Source organism: Hemitrygon akajei, chromosome 4 (assembly GCF_048418815.1).
Source record: "Hemitrygon akajei chromosome 4, sHemAka1.3, whole genome shotgun sequence".
Classification (NCBI taxonomy): domain Eukaryota; kingdom Metazoa; phylum Chordata; class Chondrichthyes; order Myliobatiformes; family Dasyatidae; genus Hemitrygon; species Hemitrygon akajei.
Genome location: NC_133127.1, coordinates 74,525,309 through 74,540,772, shown reverse-complemented (window position 1 = coordinate 74,540,772; position 15,464 = coordinate 74,525,309). Strand labels below are relative to the sequence as shown.

Below are 15,464 nucleotides of genomic sequence, written 5' to 3'. Positions count from 1 at the left end.
TACTCACCTGTGGAAAGTCACATTTACTCAACCTGTTGATAAATGTTTATACAATAAAGCAGACAATTTTGGATGTACTGTATTTCTTGATTTACAAAAGGTTGTTCACTGAAATACACTGATTACTGATATTATAAATACCCAAAATACCAAATACCTGAAATTATAGATTCAAGATTCAAAATTGTTTATTGTCATTCTTCAGAACAAACACACATGGAAAGGAGAATGAAATGATTGTTACTCTGGATCCGATGCAGCTTAAAGAACAATAAGCATAAAAAACACAATAAAATACAATAAATATGAAAGTAAAAGTAATCCTATAAGACACTGTACAAGTAATTGTTTGAGTGTGGACATAATGTACAAGATAATCAAAGGAACGAAGATCAGGGCAGAAAATCTCACCTCCTTAATCCGCCCAGCCTGTTTGTGACTATAAACCCATCAATATATTTTTTTCTAATCCCCATTTGAAACGACATAGAAAGCCTTTAATTCCAGTGGATATTAGGGATGGGCAATATATACCAGCAACACAAATGAAGAAATAAATAATTATCAATAAAAGCAATCAGAAAAGTGAATGCAAAGAGGTCGATCTGGAAGCCGTGAGTGAGGATGCCTTAACTTGTTCTAATTAGCATTAACTAATGAAAGGAATTTTGGCCAGTGGTTTTAATATAAACAATAATTGTTGTTGCCCATTTTGTACTATTTTCTGGTCTCTCTGCATTTGCAAATGAAGTGTAATAGGATTTTAAACTAATATGAGTGAGACATTATAAATAAAAACATTGATAAGTAGAGAAAAATTACACAAATGAATTGCAGATTTAAGATAGTAAGTTATTTTTAGTATTCTAAAATAATGTTTGATGGTAATTTCTTTGTTAGAGAACACTAAACCTGTGCAGATATGGCAACATGCACAAGGACATGCTACATGATACCACAGGAGCTGCATGCTTGTGTTTTAAAAAAATCTTTTAAATACTAATTAGAAATATATCACTGATATTTAGTTACACATAAAGTGACAAGCAGAGCTTGATTCTGACTTGAGTGATGTCTGTGCAGTGTTTGCACATTTTCCTTATGGTTTCTGTTCGGTGTTTGGACTTCCTCCCATGTCCCAGATATGTGCTAACAGGTTAAATTTCCACCATAAATTGGGCCTGGAATCGGTGGGTGCTGGGAGAATCTGCATGGAGTTGATCGGCATGTGAGAGAGGAGCTGTTACAGGGAAATATGCAGGGGAAAGGATGGATGGGTTTGTTCTGAGATCCAGCACAGGCTCAAGGGGCCAAATGCTGTCCTTCTATGTCATGAGAAATATTAAAATACAGATCAAAACACTGTGATGTGCAATTGAAAGTAGACTTGAGATTTGCCTCAGTTAGTGGCCATTTATATATCAGGAATGATATGTGCTGCTCTTTTGCATATTTACAGTCAGCTGTTTATTTGAAGCATCAATAATTGTGACCATTTTCCTGTAACTTAATACACAGACATTGATGTAATATATGTAACATAACAACTAATAGTTTCATTCCAAATACTATTCATAACCTAATATAAAACAGATAGGAAGAGAGTACACAATTGAGGCTTAACAGTAGGTCTGCTCTATTCTAAATTTTCTAGCCAGGATTCTTACATTTGGCTTATTTGAACAAAATAATGGATATACAATCTATCGTGCATTTAATCACATTTGCAAGAGAGAAGCAATGGTGGGAAATATTAAGTTAACTCTCTAGGGTGCTGAACTTATCACGCTCTGAAGCCTCATGTCATGGTTGTTAATTTTTCTGGTCATTAATTTTAATGAATGATAAATCAGATAGGTCATAAATTGGACTGCTGACCTTCGAGGTCAATTATCCAATTTGCAATCCTCTCAAGCAAGGGTGTCTGTTGCCAGCAGTGACCTTTTCATGAAGTGATTTCAGCGAAAAACAGCACTTGCAATTGAAGACCTTTAATCCAATTCTCATCGTTTGTAATTGCAACAATTGCTTTCATGAGCTTCTTAAGTTTATAAACAGGTATGCACTCTACTTTTCTGCAAAGCCAGAAGGGACTAGCAAAATCATTACACAATTCAAAGCAGATCATAGTCTTTTACCAATTAACGCACACCACCATTACATACGCACCACCTAGTGTCACTCTATGTACAAACTCTGACTCGTAGATTGTGTTTTATAGGATTGCTTTTAAATTTATATTTAGATTTATTGTGTTTTTTGTTGTGTTCTTTATGCTTATTCTGTTTTTTTTGTGCTGCATTGAATCCAGAGTGTCAGTCATTTCATTGCAAAATTTAATTTGACCACCCACTGGATCAATTACAGAGAGTACGTCTAAAAGGTCGGTAATGCGTCTTTTAGAACATGAAGTGAACTCTAAGCGGAAGACCACCACTAATTTTAACCCTTGCAACAGACCGCAAGTAACAAAGCAATTATTTCCACATTGATAAATTAACCCTGAAAGTACTTGGTATAAAATAATTACCTACTAAATTTACTTTATCTAGATTTCTACTATTTTTCCCCAAAAGGTGCATGAACTTCATTCTTGAAATTTGCTGTTTTGGTTTCTCTAATCTGAAATCAGATGGAATGCATGCAGATTAATTTCAGATGAGTATCCTGAAACTGACAAGCAGGCAACTGGAAAGTGAGTACAGGAGTTAAAGGGAATCCACAGTGTGTTTGTAAACTTTCTGAATTTACAATGGTAGTTTTAGTAATTGAAAAGGGACTTCATGGAGTTGGTTTCATTACTATCCCACTGAAAGAAATCATTTTAAAAGCACTGCTTGGAAATGGAAATTGTTTAGACCTTTTCCTTTTCTGATATTTTTAATTAGTTTCTACATAGAGGAATACAGAGCACAAGAAAGTGTATGTAAGAGGTCAGAAAAAAGATTTTAAAAAAACACCAGTTACATTATATCTGTTCATAATAGCAATTACATTACCCCGTATTCGTATAAGTTAATCAATGGTTATATTAACTATACTAATTTATTACAAAAGAAAAAAAGATCTAACCCCTACCAAAACCAAAGCTGTTCATTAAGGAGAAAAGAAGGTAAATACCTTCTTATATAATAAAAATTAATAATAGCCAACATCTGAGTTTAAATAACAAATTGAAGGTTTTGAAAATAATTCAGAAAAGATCCCCACAATGTTTGAAAGTCTTGACGAGATTCAGAAATTGAGCAACAAATCTTCTCTAAATCTAAACATGACATAATGTCACATAACCAATGAGCATGAGTAGGAGGAAGAACATTTTTCCATTTAAACAAAAGTGTCCTCCTAGCTATAAGAGAGCTAAAGGCCAAAATATGTAAATCAGATGCCTTCAGCTTAATATCTTGTCCTGCAACAATGCCAAAAAGGGCCGCCAGAGGGTTAGGCTTAAATTTTTTTTAGGCTTAAAATTGACTTTAAAAAGTAAGGAAAAAGTTTGAAAAACTTCCTTCCAATATTTTTGAAGATTCGGACAGGGCCAAAACATATGAATTAATGAGGCTTCTCCATTATTATATCTGTCATAGTAGGGAGATATATCCGAATAAAAACAAGATAGCTTATCCTTAGTCTTATGAGCTCTATGTACCACCTTAAATTGTTTGAGGGAATGACGAGCACATAGCGATGAAGTATTAACCAGTTTAAAAATTTCATTCCAAGTTTCCTCAGATATCGATGTCTGTAAATTGTGTTCCCAAAGATTCTTAATTTTGACTAAAGGAACGTTCCTCATCTCCAATAACATACCATAAATCTTAGATATTGAACCATTATGAAAAGGTATCAAGCTAAAAATTATGTCTAGTAAGTTCTTATCTGAACTTATAGGGAATGTACATAACTGAGATCTTAAAAACTCTCTAATTTGTAAATAGCTAAAAAAGTGACCTTTGGGTAAACCTTACTTAGCTGACAATTGCTCAAATGAACAAAGGTTTTCTCCAACAAACAGATCCCAAAAAACATTTAATACCCAATCTGTCCCATTCCTTAAAAACTAAATCAATCATAGAGGGTTTAAAAAAATTAGAATAAATTGGGCTTGAAAGGGAGAACCTCAATAAACCAAAATGTTTTCTAAATTGTATCCAGATCCTCAGAGTATGTTTAACTATTAAATTATCAGTTGGTTTACTTACAGATAAGGGAAATGAGGATCCAAGAAGAGAAATAATAGAAAATTTATTAACAGAGTTAGCTTCTAAAGAAACCCGTACTAGACAATCTACACAATTAATATAGTATAGCCAAAACGTAAGGTATCATATCTTAACTGCCCAGTAATAAAACCTAAAATTAGGTAAGGCTAAACCTCCAGACCGTTTAGATTTTTGAAAGTGAACTTTATTTAAACGAGGATGTTTATTTTTCCAAATATAAGAGGATAAAATAGAATCGAGAGAGTCAAAAAAGGATTTAGTAATAAAAACAGGTAAAGCCTGAAAAAGATAGATAAATTTAGGTAGAATATTCATTTTAATAGAATTAATTCATCCAATCAGCGATATTGAAAGAGGTGACCAATTTAATGATATCTTCTTTACATGATTCAATAAAGTAAGAAAGTTTTCTTTAAACAGGTGTTTGTAATTCTTAGTGATTGTTACACCCAAGTAAGTAAATTAATTTCTTACAACTTTAAAAGGGAGATTAGTATTAATTGATACCAAATTATTTAAAGGAAATAATTCACTCTTATGTAGGTTCAATATATATCCTGAAAACTGGCTAAAACAGGAGAGTAAAGAAAGTATGCAAGGTAATGAGGTCTCAACATTAGAGATAAACAGCAATATATCATCTGCGTAAAGCAAGATTTTTTGAGTAATACCTCTCCTTAAAATAAGACCTTTTTAACTGAAATAGACAGGGATTTTCAACATTTATGAAAATTAACTTTATGGCAAAGTGACTCAAAATACATTTTGACTGGTCTCTGAGAAGGAGAGCTGCCATGGCCTTGCCATTAGTTTGAAGCAGACTTGTTGATTGGTTATACAGCAAACTTGGCCGTTGAAGAAAAGCATAACACTTTAAGAAGGTAGAATATTCCACTTAGGCTCCTCTTTGACCATCTTACCGCTTTTACTATCACTTGTCTGTGAACGTTGATGGCTGCCCTTTCTCGAGTGTGAATTGAAACAGCAGCACTTAAATATGCACCAGAAGGTAGGAACAGGAGTGAGCGACTGAGCTTCTCATAGATGATCTGCAATTCAATCAGCTCATAGCTGTCTGCGCCCTTCCATCAACACTCTAGCATATCCCTTGATATTTGTCTTATATAAAAATCAATCTTAAATTTAACACTGTAATTTATGAAAGATATTCCAAACTTCCACCTTTTTCATGCATAAATGTTTCCCAATTCCATTCCTAAAGGGCCCAAATTAAATCTTTACTTTAAGTTTTCTAATTCTTGATTTCCCAGCCAACAGAAATCATTTCCTTCTCTCTACTTTTTCCATGTAATATATCGAATATTTTGACCAATCCACCCCATCCTTCTCAGGATTTGTAATCTATCTTTTAAATTTAATTCTGGAATTTTACGTAAAATTCCAGTAAGAATTCAATCCAGTTCTTCTGCCAATATAAAATTCCCAGCTTACAATGCCTGGAAAAGCTCTCAACACTCTTTGCATTGTCTAACCAGGACTTGGCGTAGCAAAAGAATAATCACTAACTTAATTAATTGTCAATATAAGCCTTACTCACCTTCTAGATGTAGCCCCCACTTGCCCTGTATAACAGTTGATTCTTTAGCTCATTTGGATAGCTGGTGGCAAATATCATTGATAAAAATGACCTTACCTTGTCCAAAACTATCATGAAATATGTACTTCAATCACACAAACTATTGGAAAAGGAAGCTGTGCCGTTGTCACAGCCTTAGATGATGGCATATTCTACAACCCTGTATTTAACAGTTTTTTGTATTTCTTTGTATTCTCGCTCTCAACCCGCTCCCCCCCGTCAACCTATTAAACAGATCATCTCTACAGCTGGTTTCCAGGGTAACCCTGTCCTACCACAGTGACTCTCGTTGACCTGTCGCCTGCCGCCTCACAACTACCTTCCCTACTACTAAAAGACAATTTGCTTTCTCCCATTCCCAGTTCCCACGAAGTCCTGAAGCATTAACTCTGCTTCTCTTTACAAATGCTGCCTGACTTGCTGAGGATTTCCAACATTTTCTGTCTTTTTTTATATTTTGGATTTCCAGCATCTGCAGTTTATTTCATTTGCTCTTCATCGAATTCAATGATTTCAGGTAACTGGACTTTGCAGCACGTCGTAGAGTTGTACAGCAGAGAAATTCAGCCTACCACATTAATGCATGATGTCCATCAACACCAATCTCACTTCCATATTCCGCTTGGCTCAATTCAGGCCTGCCAAGATCTCTCAAATGTTATTACAGTTCCTGCCTCCACCAGCTTCTCTGGCAGCTCGATCCAAATGTAAATTATTTTTCTGCGTGAAAGATTTATCTCCTAAATCTCCCTTAAACCTCATCCTTTTCACCTGAATCCTATGCCGTCTTGTCTTAGACACCCCTACCATAGGGAACAGACACTGGTTGTCTACCCTGTCTATGCCCCACATAATTCGATATACTCCTATCATGTCATCTCACAGTTTCCTTTGCTCCGGGGAAAAGAGATCTATCCTATCTAATCTTTCCTGAGAACTTAAGCCTTCCTGGTAACACTTATTGAGTCTTCTCTGCATCATCTCTGCCTTATTGACATCCTTCACATAGCGTGGTGACCAGAACTCCCTCTAACCATAGCCTTCCTGTTGTGAGGGGACAGATCTGGGCTGTTCTGATGCAAGATCATCAACCTGAACATGCTGATTGTATCTCCATGGGTGCTTAATATATCTAGCACTTCTCTTTTTCAAGCTCTAAGATGAATGTCTAAGAGCGTGCAGCTTCAGACTCCTTTAAATTTGCATCCAGTTTAATATATGGGCTAATGTTCAAATGGCAGGGGAGAAGGAGTTTCTTCGAATGTCTACAAAAGTTACAGCAGCAAAGCAAGAGAGATCACCAGAAAACTCACAGTTTTAAAAACAGCACCATGTGTCAGCAAACAGCCTGATGAAACTTGACATGTCGAGTGGCATCTGTAGGAGGGAAAAAATTGTCGACATTTCCGGTGGACAAATTGTCAGCATTTCAGGTCTAAATGCAGGGTTTTGACCCGACCCAAAATATGAACGATTCCTTTCCCCTCCACAGATGCTGCTCGACCTGCTGTGTTCCTTCAGCATATCATTTGTTGCTTTGGCTTCCAGCATCCACAGTCTGGTGTCGCTCCCATTTCTCAAGTTGTTCAGTATCTGAATATCAGCTTCACCTAGTTCTATTAGACTGTATTATTAATCAAAGGTCTTGGAGTTCGAGCAGACCTTACTAAATGCACTCAAGCCGAACAGTAATAAACGTTACCTTACCATAGGTGTAGTACTCCACTTCCGGTGGCAGAGGCACAAGTGACAGGTTTTTCTCCTTCACAAGTTCATCTACAAACTGTTGTGCTTTTGAAGCTTCCAGGAATGCTAGGAATCTTGCTGTGAATGCAGCTATAAAAATTGACAGCATTCCAAAATCTAGAAGATTCCACATTTGGAAAATATACTCCCGTGGTCCTTCTGTCCAAATTTCCTTACATTCAGTCCACATCATGCCTATAAATAGATTATTTTGGACAGTTACTTTTCACTCAATTCTTCGCTAGAAGTAAAGATTTTATTACATACACTTCCCATGAAGGAATCGACCTACCTAGTATCCACACCATGATTAGCATTTCTGTCCAAGTAAACATGGTGGTTTTCATTCTGAAGACTTGTTCAGGATAATCCAAGACTGTGACATTGGGTAAGGTTTTGATGCCTTCAAATCTGTCAGAGGCATTAAATACTAGTAAACACAGAAAGATGATGAAGGATGCTGCATGCATCACAAACTTCATGAAGGGACTTCTTAGAATCTTCCCCAGCTAGAAGAAAGAAATTAAAATATGCATCCATCTTCTAGATACATGCTGATAATCAGTATTTTTACCTCAAAAATAACTGTGTACCCCATTAAACACCTGATGTTCTCTTTTTTGAAAGTGACTTTCACACTGGAAAACTACTTAAGCATCACCACCAGAAGTTCCTATCCCATTTTCTCCTATCATGCTCCTGCTGCATTTGACTGTCTGGGTTGCAGTTCCATTGAGGTGGGAAACCATCGGACAACTCCATGTGTTTGAAGACTGGGTGTATTAACTCTTTGAGCAATGAGCTTCAATTTTGCTCTCCCTTGACAACTACAAATAACTTTTTTTCCAGCTGGAATCACATATTTTGTTAACAAGGAACATGAACAGTAATTACTTTGCATTCTAGTCCCTAACTTATTAATATCTTTAGTATTGTTCTGAGGTAGATGAGCATATCAAATGCTGGAAACTGAAGTTACAACTTTCTTGCTCTATGCAAAATCAACAGTAAACAGTCCATTTGCTAATTAAATCATGGACATTGAATTAAGGTATTGTTTTACATCCTTACATTATTATAGAAGGCATAAGATAATAAAAAGCCTTTATATAGCTGTGCATTTCCCTGATGGCTGTAACATCCTTATGGACGGCACATTTTCCAATTAAGTAATGGACAATGCATTAATGTATCATTTTATAATCTTAAATAATTGTATAACTGAGGAAACATCATGAGTATTTGCAAAGCAGCACATTTTCTGGTTGGGCAACATCCTCATTAAACATTACATTGGCTAAATAAATTAATGGAAATACATCAATGTATTGCTTTCTGATCTTAAATCATTGTATAAGTTAGACGACAATAGAAGTCTTCAGAAAGCTGCACATGAGCTTTTGAGATCTTGAGCTTTTACAATCGGTGTTACAGGTTTTTCCTATGAATCATGGTTGTGAAAAAAAGCTGACTAGATTCCACCAACAGTTACAGTGATCAATAACAATAAAAAAGGCCATGGATAATGCATGTATGAATAGAGCTAAATGAAACCTTATATAAAAAGCATAAATTAAATGACTAATTAAATTTTAATATTAAAATACCTGGACAAATTGATATGATAGTGTATTAACTACCATCAGTTCAAGCCATTTTAAATCAACTGATAGTTTCATTCATCTCTGTTTAAATGTTAAAATGTCAAAGTATTGACTTATCAATTTAATAATTTTAGCTCCAGCAGTCAGGTCCCAATGAAGAAAGGCTAACAAGGAAAGGGTGTCATATTGACCACCCTTATTTTGTTTGGATAGTCTCAGAGTCATAAACAGCTCAGAAATTGCCCTTCGGACCAAATCTCCATGCTGACTAAGTGCCTTTGTGAGCTAGTCCCATTTGCCTGCATTTGGTCCATATCCCTCCAAACTTTTCTTATCCATTATACTGTCCAAATGTCTTTTAATTCATAGTTATACATCTCTATCACTTCCTTCTGGATCTCATTCTGCATACCTACCATCTTCCGTGTGAAAAACTGAGGCCCCCTTTAAATATTTCCCCTCTCACCTGAAACCTATGCCTTCTAGCTTTAGACTTTCCTGGGTAAACATCTGTGACCATCTACCTCATCTGTGCCACTCATATCACTCTATAAAGTCACCTCTTGTCCTCAACGAAGCCAAACGTGTCAAACATCACCTCCACCATTTTGTCTATCTGTGTTGTCATTCTCAGGGAAATCCATAGCTGTATCTCTAGTTCTCTCTGCTCAACAACATACTCCAGGATCTCTTTGTTTAGTGTACAAATCCTGCCCTAGTTTACTTTCCCAAAATCCACCATTTCCCTATTGACTGGCTTCCATCTGTCATCCCATTTGATCTAGATCCTGTTGCACCTTAAACAATCTCCTTTCCTGCCCACCACCACCAAGTTTGGTGTCATCTGTAAACTTACTGATTATACCAACTGTATTTCCATCTAAATGTTTCTCTGTATGACAAACAACAAGGGGCCAAGTACTAATCACTACAGCACACCACTGGATCTTCAAGTTGAAGAACAACCTTTTAAAACCATCTTCTAACTCGATCCACCAAGCCAATTTTGTATCCAGTTGGTTAGCTTACCCTGGATCCCATGTCATCTCAATTTCCAGACCAGTCTATCATGTAAGTCAGAAGTATCACTAAATTCAATTCAATTCACTTTATTTTCTCCGAGGAACTTTGTTAGTGCAGAGGTAAGGACAATATCACAGAGCTTAATATACACAACACCACACTACATATAGTTAAACACAATATAAAATACTCACAAGATCATGTAGATGACATCTTCAAAAGACAATTAAATTTGTGAGACACAATCTGCATCTGCAAAGCCATGCTGACTGATAATTCCTAATCAGTCCTTGCCTTTCCAAATCCTGCTCTATTCGGTAAATGAGCTATCATTGAAGTTAAACTCACAAGCCTGTGGTTCTCTGGCTTAAAAGACTCATATAATGTTCCCAGGAAGAACTGGAGATTAAGGTATCATGGGCTGGATGTGGTTTATGGCAATATGTTCCTCAGGTGCTAAAGAAATTCACCAAGTCCCCATCAACTTGGACCAATGTTTATTGATACTCCATAGAAAGCATTCTAATTGGAAACATGGCAATTGCTCTGCATGTGACCACAAGAAACTGCAGAGATTTGTGGACATCACAGGAAACAATGTCCCCTCTACAGAATCTGTGTAAACTCCTCGCTGCCTTAGTAAAGCAGTGAAAATGATCAAAGACCCCAGCCACTCCAGACATTGTATCTTCTCCCCTGTCCCATTGGGCACAAAATACAAAAGCCTGAAGCTCATAGCACAAGGCTCAAGGGCAGCTTCCACTCTACTGTTATCAAACTCTTGAATGGACTTACTGTCTGATAAAATGTACTCTTGGCCTCACAATCTACCTTGTTATGATCTTGCACCTTATCGTTTACCTGCACTGCACTCTTTTGGTAGCTTTAAAACTTTATTCTGCATTGTTATTGTTTCACCGTATTCTGGGTCAATGCACTGTGTAATGACTTGACCTGTATAAACAGTATGCAAGACAAGCTTTTCATTGTATCTTGGTATATGTGACAATAATAAACCAATTCCTACATTATTTACCAACATACAAGTAAATATTATGTCCAGAAGTGTAAGATGAATTTTGAGAACTCAATAATTAACAGCAAATGAGTGCAATTTAAATATAAAAACATTGAAATTCAATCGCATTAAACTAAAAAAAAAGTAATATCTGACCAAATGTTTAGGCCATTAATTATTGAAATACATATTCAGTCTCACAGTTCAAAATAAATTTGTTATCAAAATATATATATGTCAACATTTATAATCCTGAGATTTGTTTTCTTGTGGGTGTCACAGCAAATATAAAAAAAACTATAGAATCAATAAAAAAACCGCACACAACAAAGACGTTCAATCAATGCGCAAAGAGAACCAACTGTGTAAATGCAAAAATAAGTAAAAACAAACAAAATAATAATAATAAATAATAAATAAGCAATAAATATCAAGACCTTGAGATGAAAAGTCTTTGAAAGTGAGTTCATAGGCTGTGGGAACAGTTCGGTGATGGGGTGAGTGAAGTTGAGTGGTTATCCCCTCTGGTTCAAGAGTCTGATGGTTAAGGGGTAATAACTGTTCCTGAACCTTGTGGTGTAGGTCCTGAGGCTCCTTTACCTCCTTCCTGTTGGTGGCAACTAGAAGAGAGCACAGCCTCGATGGAGGGGTCATTGATGACGGATGTTGCTTTCCTGTGACAGCTCTACTTGTAGATGTGCTCAGTAATGGGGAGGGCTGTGATGGACAGGGACGTATCCACTACTTTTTGTTTGCTATTTCATTCAAGGGGTTTGCTGTTTCCATTCCAGGCTGTGATGCAACTAGTCAGTGTGCACCTATAGAAGGTTGTCAAAGCCATGCTGAATCTTCTCAAACTTCTAAGGAAGTAGAGGTGCTGCTGTGCTTTCTTTTTAATCACACTTGCATGTTGGTCTCAGAACAGATAATCTGAAATAATAACACTGAGGAATTTAACTCCATCTCTGATCCTCCAATGAGGGCAGGCTCCTGGACCTCTGGTTTTGCTCCTCCTGAAGACAATAATCAGCTCCTTGGTCTTGCCGACACTGAGTGAGAGGTCAATCTTACTACATCACTCAGCCAGATTTTCAGTCTCTCTCCTACATGTTGATTTGTCACCACCTTGGATTTGGCCAATGACATTGATGTCATCAGCAAACTTTAATATGGCTTCGGAACTGTGCTTAGCCACACAGACCTAAGTGTGAAGTGAGTAGAGCAGGGGAATAAGCACAGAGCCTTATGGTGCACCTGTGCTGATGGAGATTGTGAAGAAGATGTTGCCGCCAATCCAAACTGACTGGGCTGTGCAAGTGAGGAAATTGAGGATCCAATTGCACAAGAAGGTATTAAGGCCAAGCTCTTGAAGTTTATTGATTAGTTTTGTGGGATTAGTTTGATAGGACTGAATGCAGAGCTGGAGTCAATGAAGAGCACCCTGATGTATATATCTTCACTGTTCAGATGTTCCAGGATTGAGTGAAGAGCCAATGAAATGGCATCCGCTGTTGACCTGTGGTGATGGTACGCAAAATGGATCAGAAACAAGTCGCTCCTCAGACCGAAAGGCTGACACCAGATGAAATTATGCCCTGATCAAAGTCTGAACAATCAGCAGTGGAGCAGAATAGCAGAGGGATGTCGAACTAGGAAGCAATAACCATACCAGTGATAAAATACACTTGGAATGGGAAATAATTCTGCTGACATAAACTGAGGGAAGATCTTTATTTGCCAATGCATTTGCTCTCTGCACCTCAATTTGCTAAACAATCGCAGTTAAATCTGAAGCAGAGTAAAAGCTTTGGCTCTGACAGAAACATAATTAAATTAATCAGCCCTTATTAGGAAATTATGGGATGCTTTGTTCCTTAATCTATTTACTTTGTCTATCTATGGATAGTATTACTGTGTATGTCATTTAAGTATGAAACCTCTTTAAGGAGAGAGCTTTGAATGAATTTTTAGCATGTCTATTGTGACTCCTGGTAGTCAATTTCTAAAATCAAAGCCCAAAGAATATCCATGGTTCTGAACTAGAAAACGTTGATAAATAAAGGGTGCGATTGGTAAATTTATATTTTGTTTTGCATATGTACTAATCATTATAATATTTTGAAAAATTCTTTGCCACATGAGAAGTACATCAAAAATTTATATTAAATATATTGTTCTGCTTTGCTTCCTCAATGAAAAATTGAACCATTAGTTCCCTGAGCTGAGATCATTGATTCTTCACATCCTGAGCATAACATTTGCAAACATCAGCATATTTTTGGAAAATATAGCTAATCATAAACACAAGGAAGTCTGCAAATGCTGGTAATCCATAGCAACACACTCAAAATGCTGGAGGAACTCAGCAGGTCAGGAAATGTCAATGAAAATGAATAAACAGTCAACATTTTGGTCCCAGACACTACTTCGGGACTGGGAAGGAAGGGAGAAGACTTCAGAATAAAAAGCTGGGGGCAGCGCAAGGAGGATAGTTAGAAAGTGATAAGTGAAGTCAGGTGGGTAGGAAAGATAAAGGGCTGGAGAGAACGGAATCTGATAGGGGAGGAGAGTGTACAACAGGTGAAAGGGAAGAAGGAGGGGCACCAGGGGAGGTGATAGGCAGATGAGGAGAGGTAAGAGGCCAGAGTGGAGAATTGAAAAGTGAGAGGGAAGGAGAATTTTTTTACCGGAAGGAGAAATTGATATTCATGCCATCAGGTAGCTATTAAACTCCAGAGGTAATTCAGGGTGAATAGTTGTGCACAGCATCGAGGAAAGTTGGTGGAGTCAGGCAGAAACGCACTGTATCCCCTTCCTGAACTGGTGCGTGAACTAACTACTGCTTTGTGATGTCTGCAGGCAACAGTTTAGCTATTTGGACTGTTTACCATTATGCTGCACTAAATGAACGAAGACAGCAAGATTACAGGCCTCAGCACTACGATTGTTAAAACATGCTTGATGCACTATCAATAACTCCAAAAGACCGGAAGTAGAGTAACTACTGAAAGGCTTTTATTAGTAGTAAAACGGAGCAGTAAAACAGAGCACATCCATGCTGGATGACTGTGGGAGGAGCAGTAACACAATCACTTTTATCCAGGGGTCTGTGGGAGGAGCCACAGGAGCAGTTAGCAGAGGGGCGTGTTCAGACAGATATACATGGTTTACCACAATGCTAAGGCCTATAGACTGGTGAAGATTAAATAATCAATTTTGTCATCTCAGGATAGTGCCAGATGATTTAGTGGAATGCTCTTTTTTATCATATTAAAAATGACCAAAGATTAATAGTTGTAGATGGATTTCTCAAAAGGTAATGAATTCTGAAAATTTAACTTAAGTTCCCTCTTGCTCACTGAATAAGCAAGTAGCATTTTTTGAACTTCTCTCTTTAAAGAAAATCTTCCCTGGATTTCATTCACATTCCAAGTGCGCTATTTTGTGAAATCAGCTCATTGTACTCTTCCCCTAAAATTCAATCCCAATGAAACTTATATATCTGTGTTTAATGGTCCTGGATGAATTTCTTGTCAAAAGTCCACCAAATAGTTGTAAATTCTTTGTTTGCAGCCAACATTCTGACAATTTGTAGATAGTCTCAACTGCCTCTGAGCTGACATTTGTTGCATGTTCTGAAACCAGACCAGAAATTGAGAAACGGATACTGCCTCATTAAAAACCTTCCTGTTTGTGAAACAAGTGAATTTTAATAACGGGAAATTGAAATGAAGATAACTAAGTGTAACCTAAAATAGTAATTGATTATTTTTGTAAAATGTTAGACATTATACTGGCCATCAGAAAGCATCAAGATACATAAATCAACCAGGGATCTATTCAATCAATAGCCACATAATTTTCCGGCAACAGTAGTGACCTTTATCAACTTTCAAAATCAATCTATCACTCAGTCAGTGACCTTATGATTATTTATTATGTTAATGAACTAATCACAATATTCTAGAAGGATCTCAAAGCAGATTACGACAGACAAACAAGTTTCAGAACATTAACAAAAAGTTGTTTGTAAGTGGACTTGGATAATTTATTGAGCTGTACTTTTATTAAGACTGAGATATTAAATCTTAGTTTAAGAATATCCTGGACATGCAAAACAGCTTTGCTTTACTACAGCTTCACAATATAGCTCCATGGTGTTTTATACAGTGTCAAAATTTATAGAAAATAGCTGATATCTTGGTATTTCCTTCTTTTCCACAAAAATCCTTCCTACATATAAAAGAAAAATT

General features: G+C 36.6%; 1 protein-coding gene across 3 annotated transcripts in view; it reads right to left on the bottom strand.

Annotated features, from left to right (window-relative positions):
* LOC140726443 (short transient receptor potential channel 3-like) overlaps positions 1-15,464 on the bottom strand; it is a 140,055-nt gene that overhangs the window by 52,213 nt on the left and 72,378 nt on the right. For all 3 annotated transcript variants that reach the window (XM_073042850.1, XM_073042851.1, XM_073042852.1), the window contains 2 exons: positions 7,859-8,075; positions 7,528-7,761 (listed from right to left, as the gene is read on the bottom strand). In XM_073042850.1, the coding sequence (XP_072898951.1) occupies positions 7,528-7,761; positions 7,859-8,075 (451 nt within the window). The remainder of the gene's footprint in view (positions 1-7,527; positions 7,762-7,858; positions 8,076-15,464) is intronic.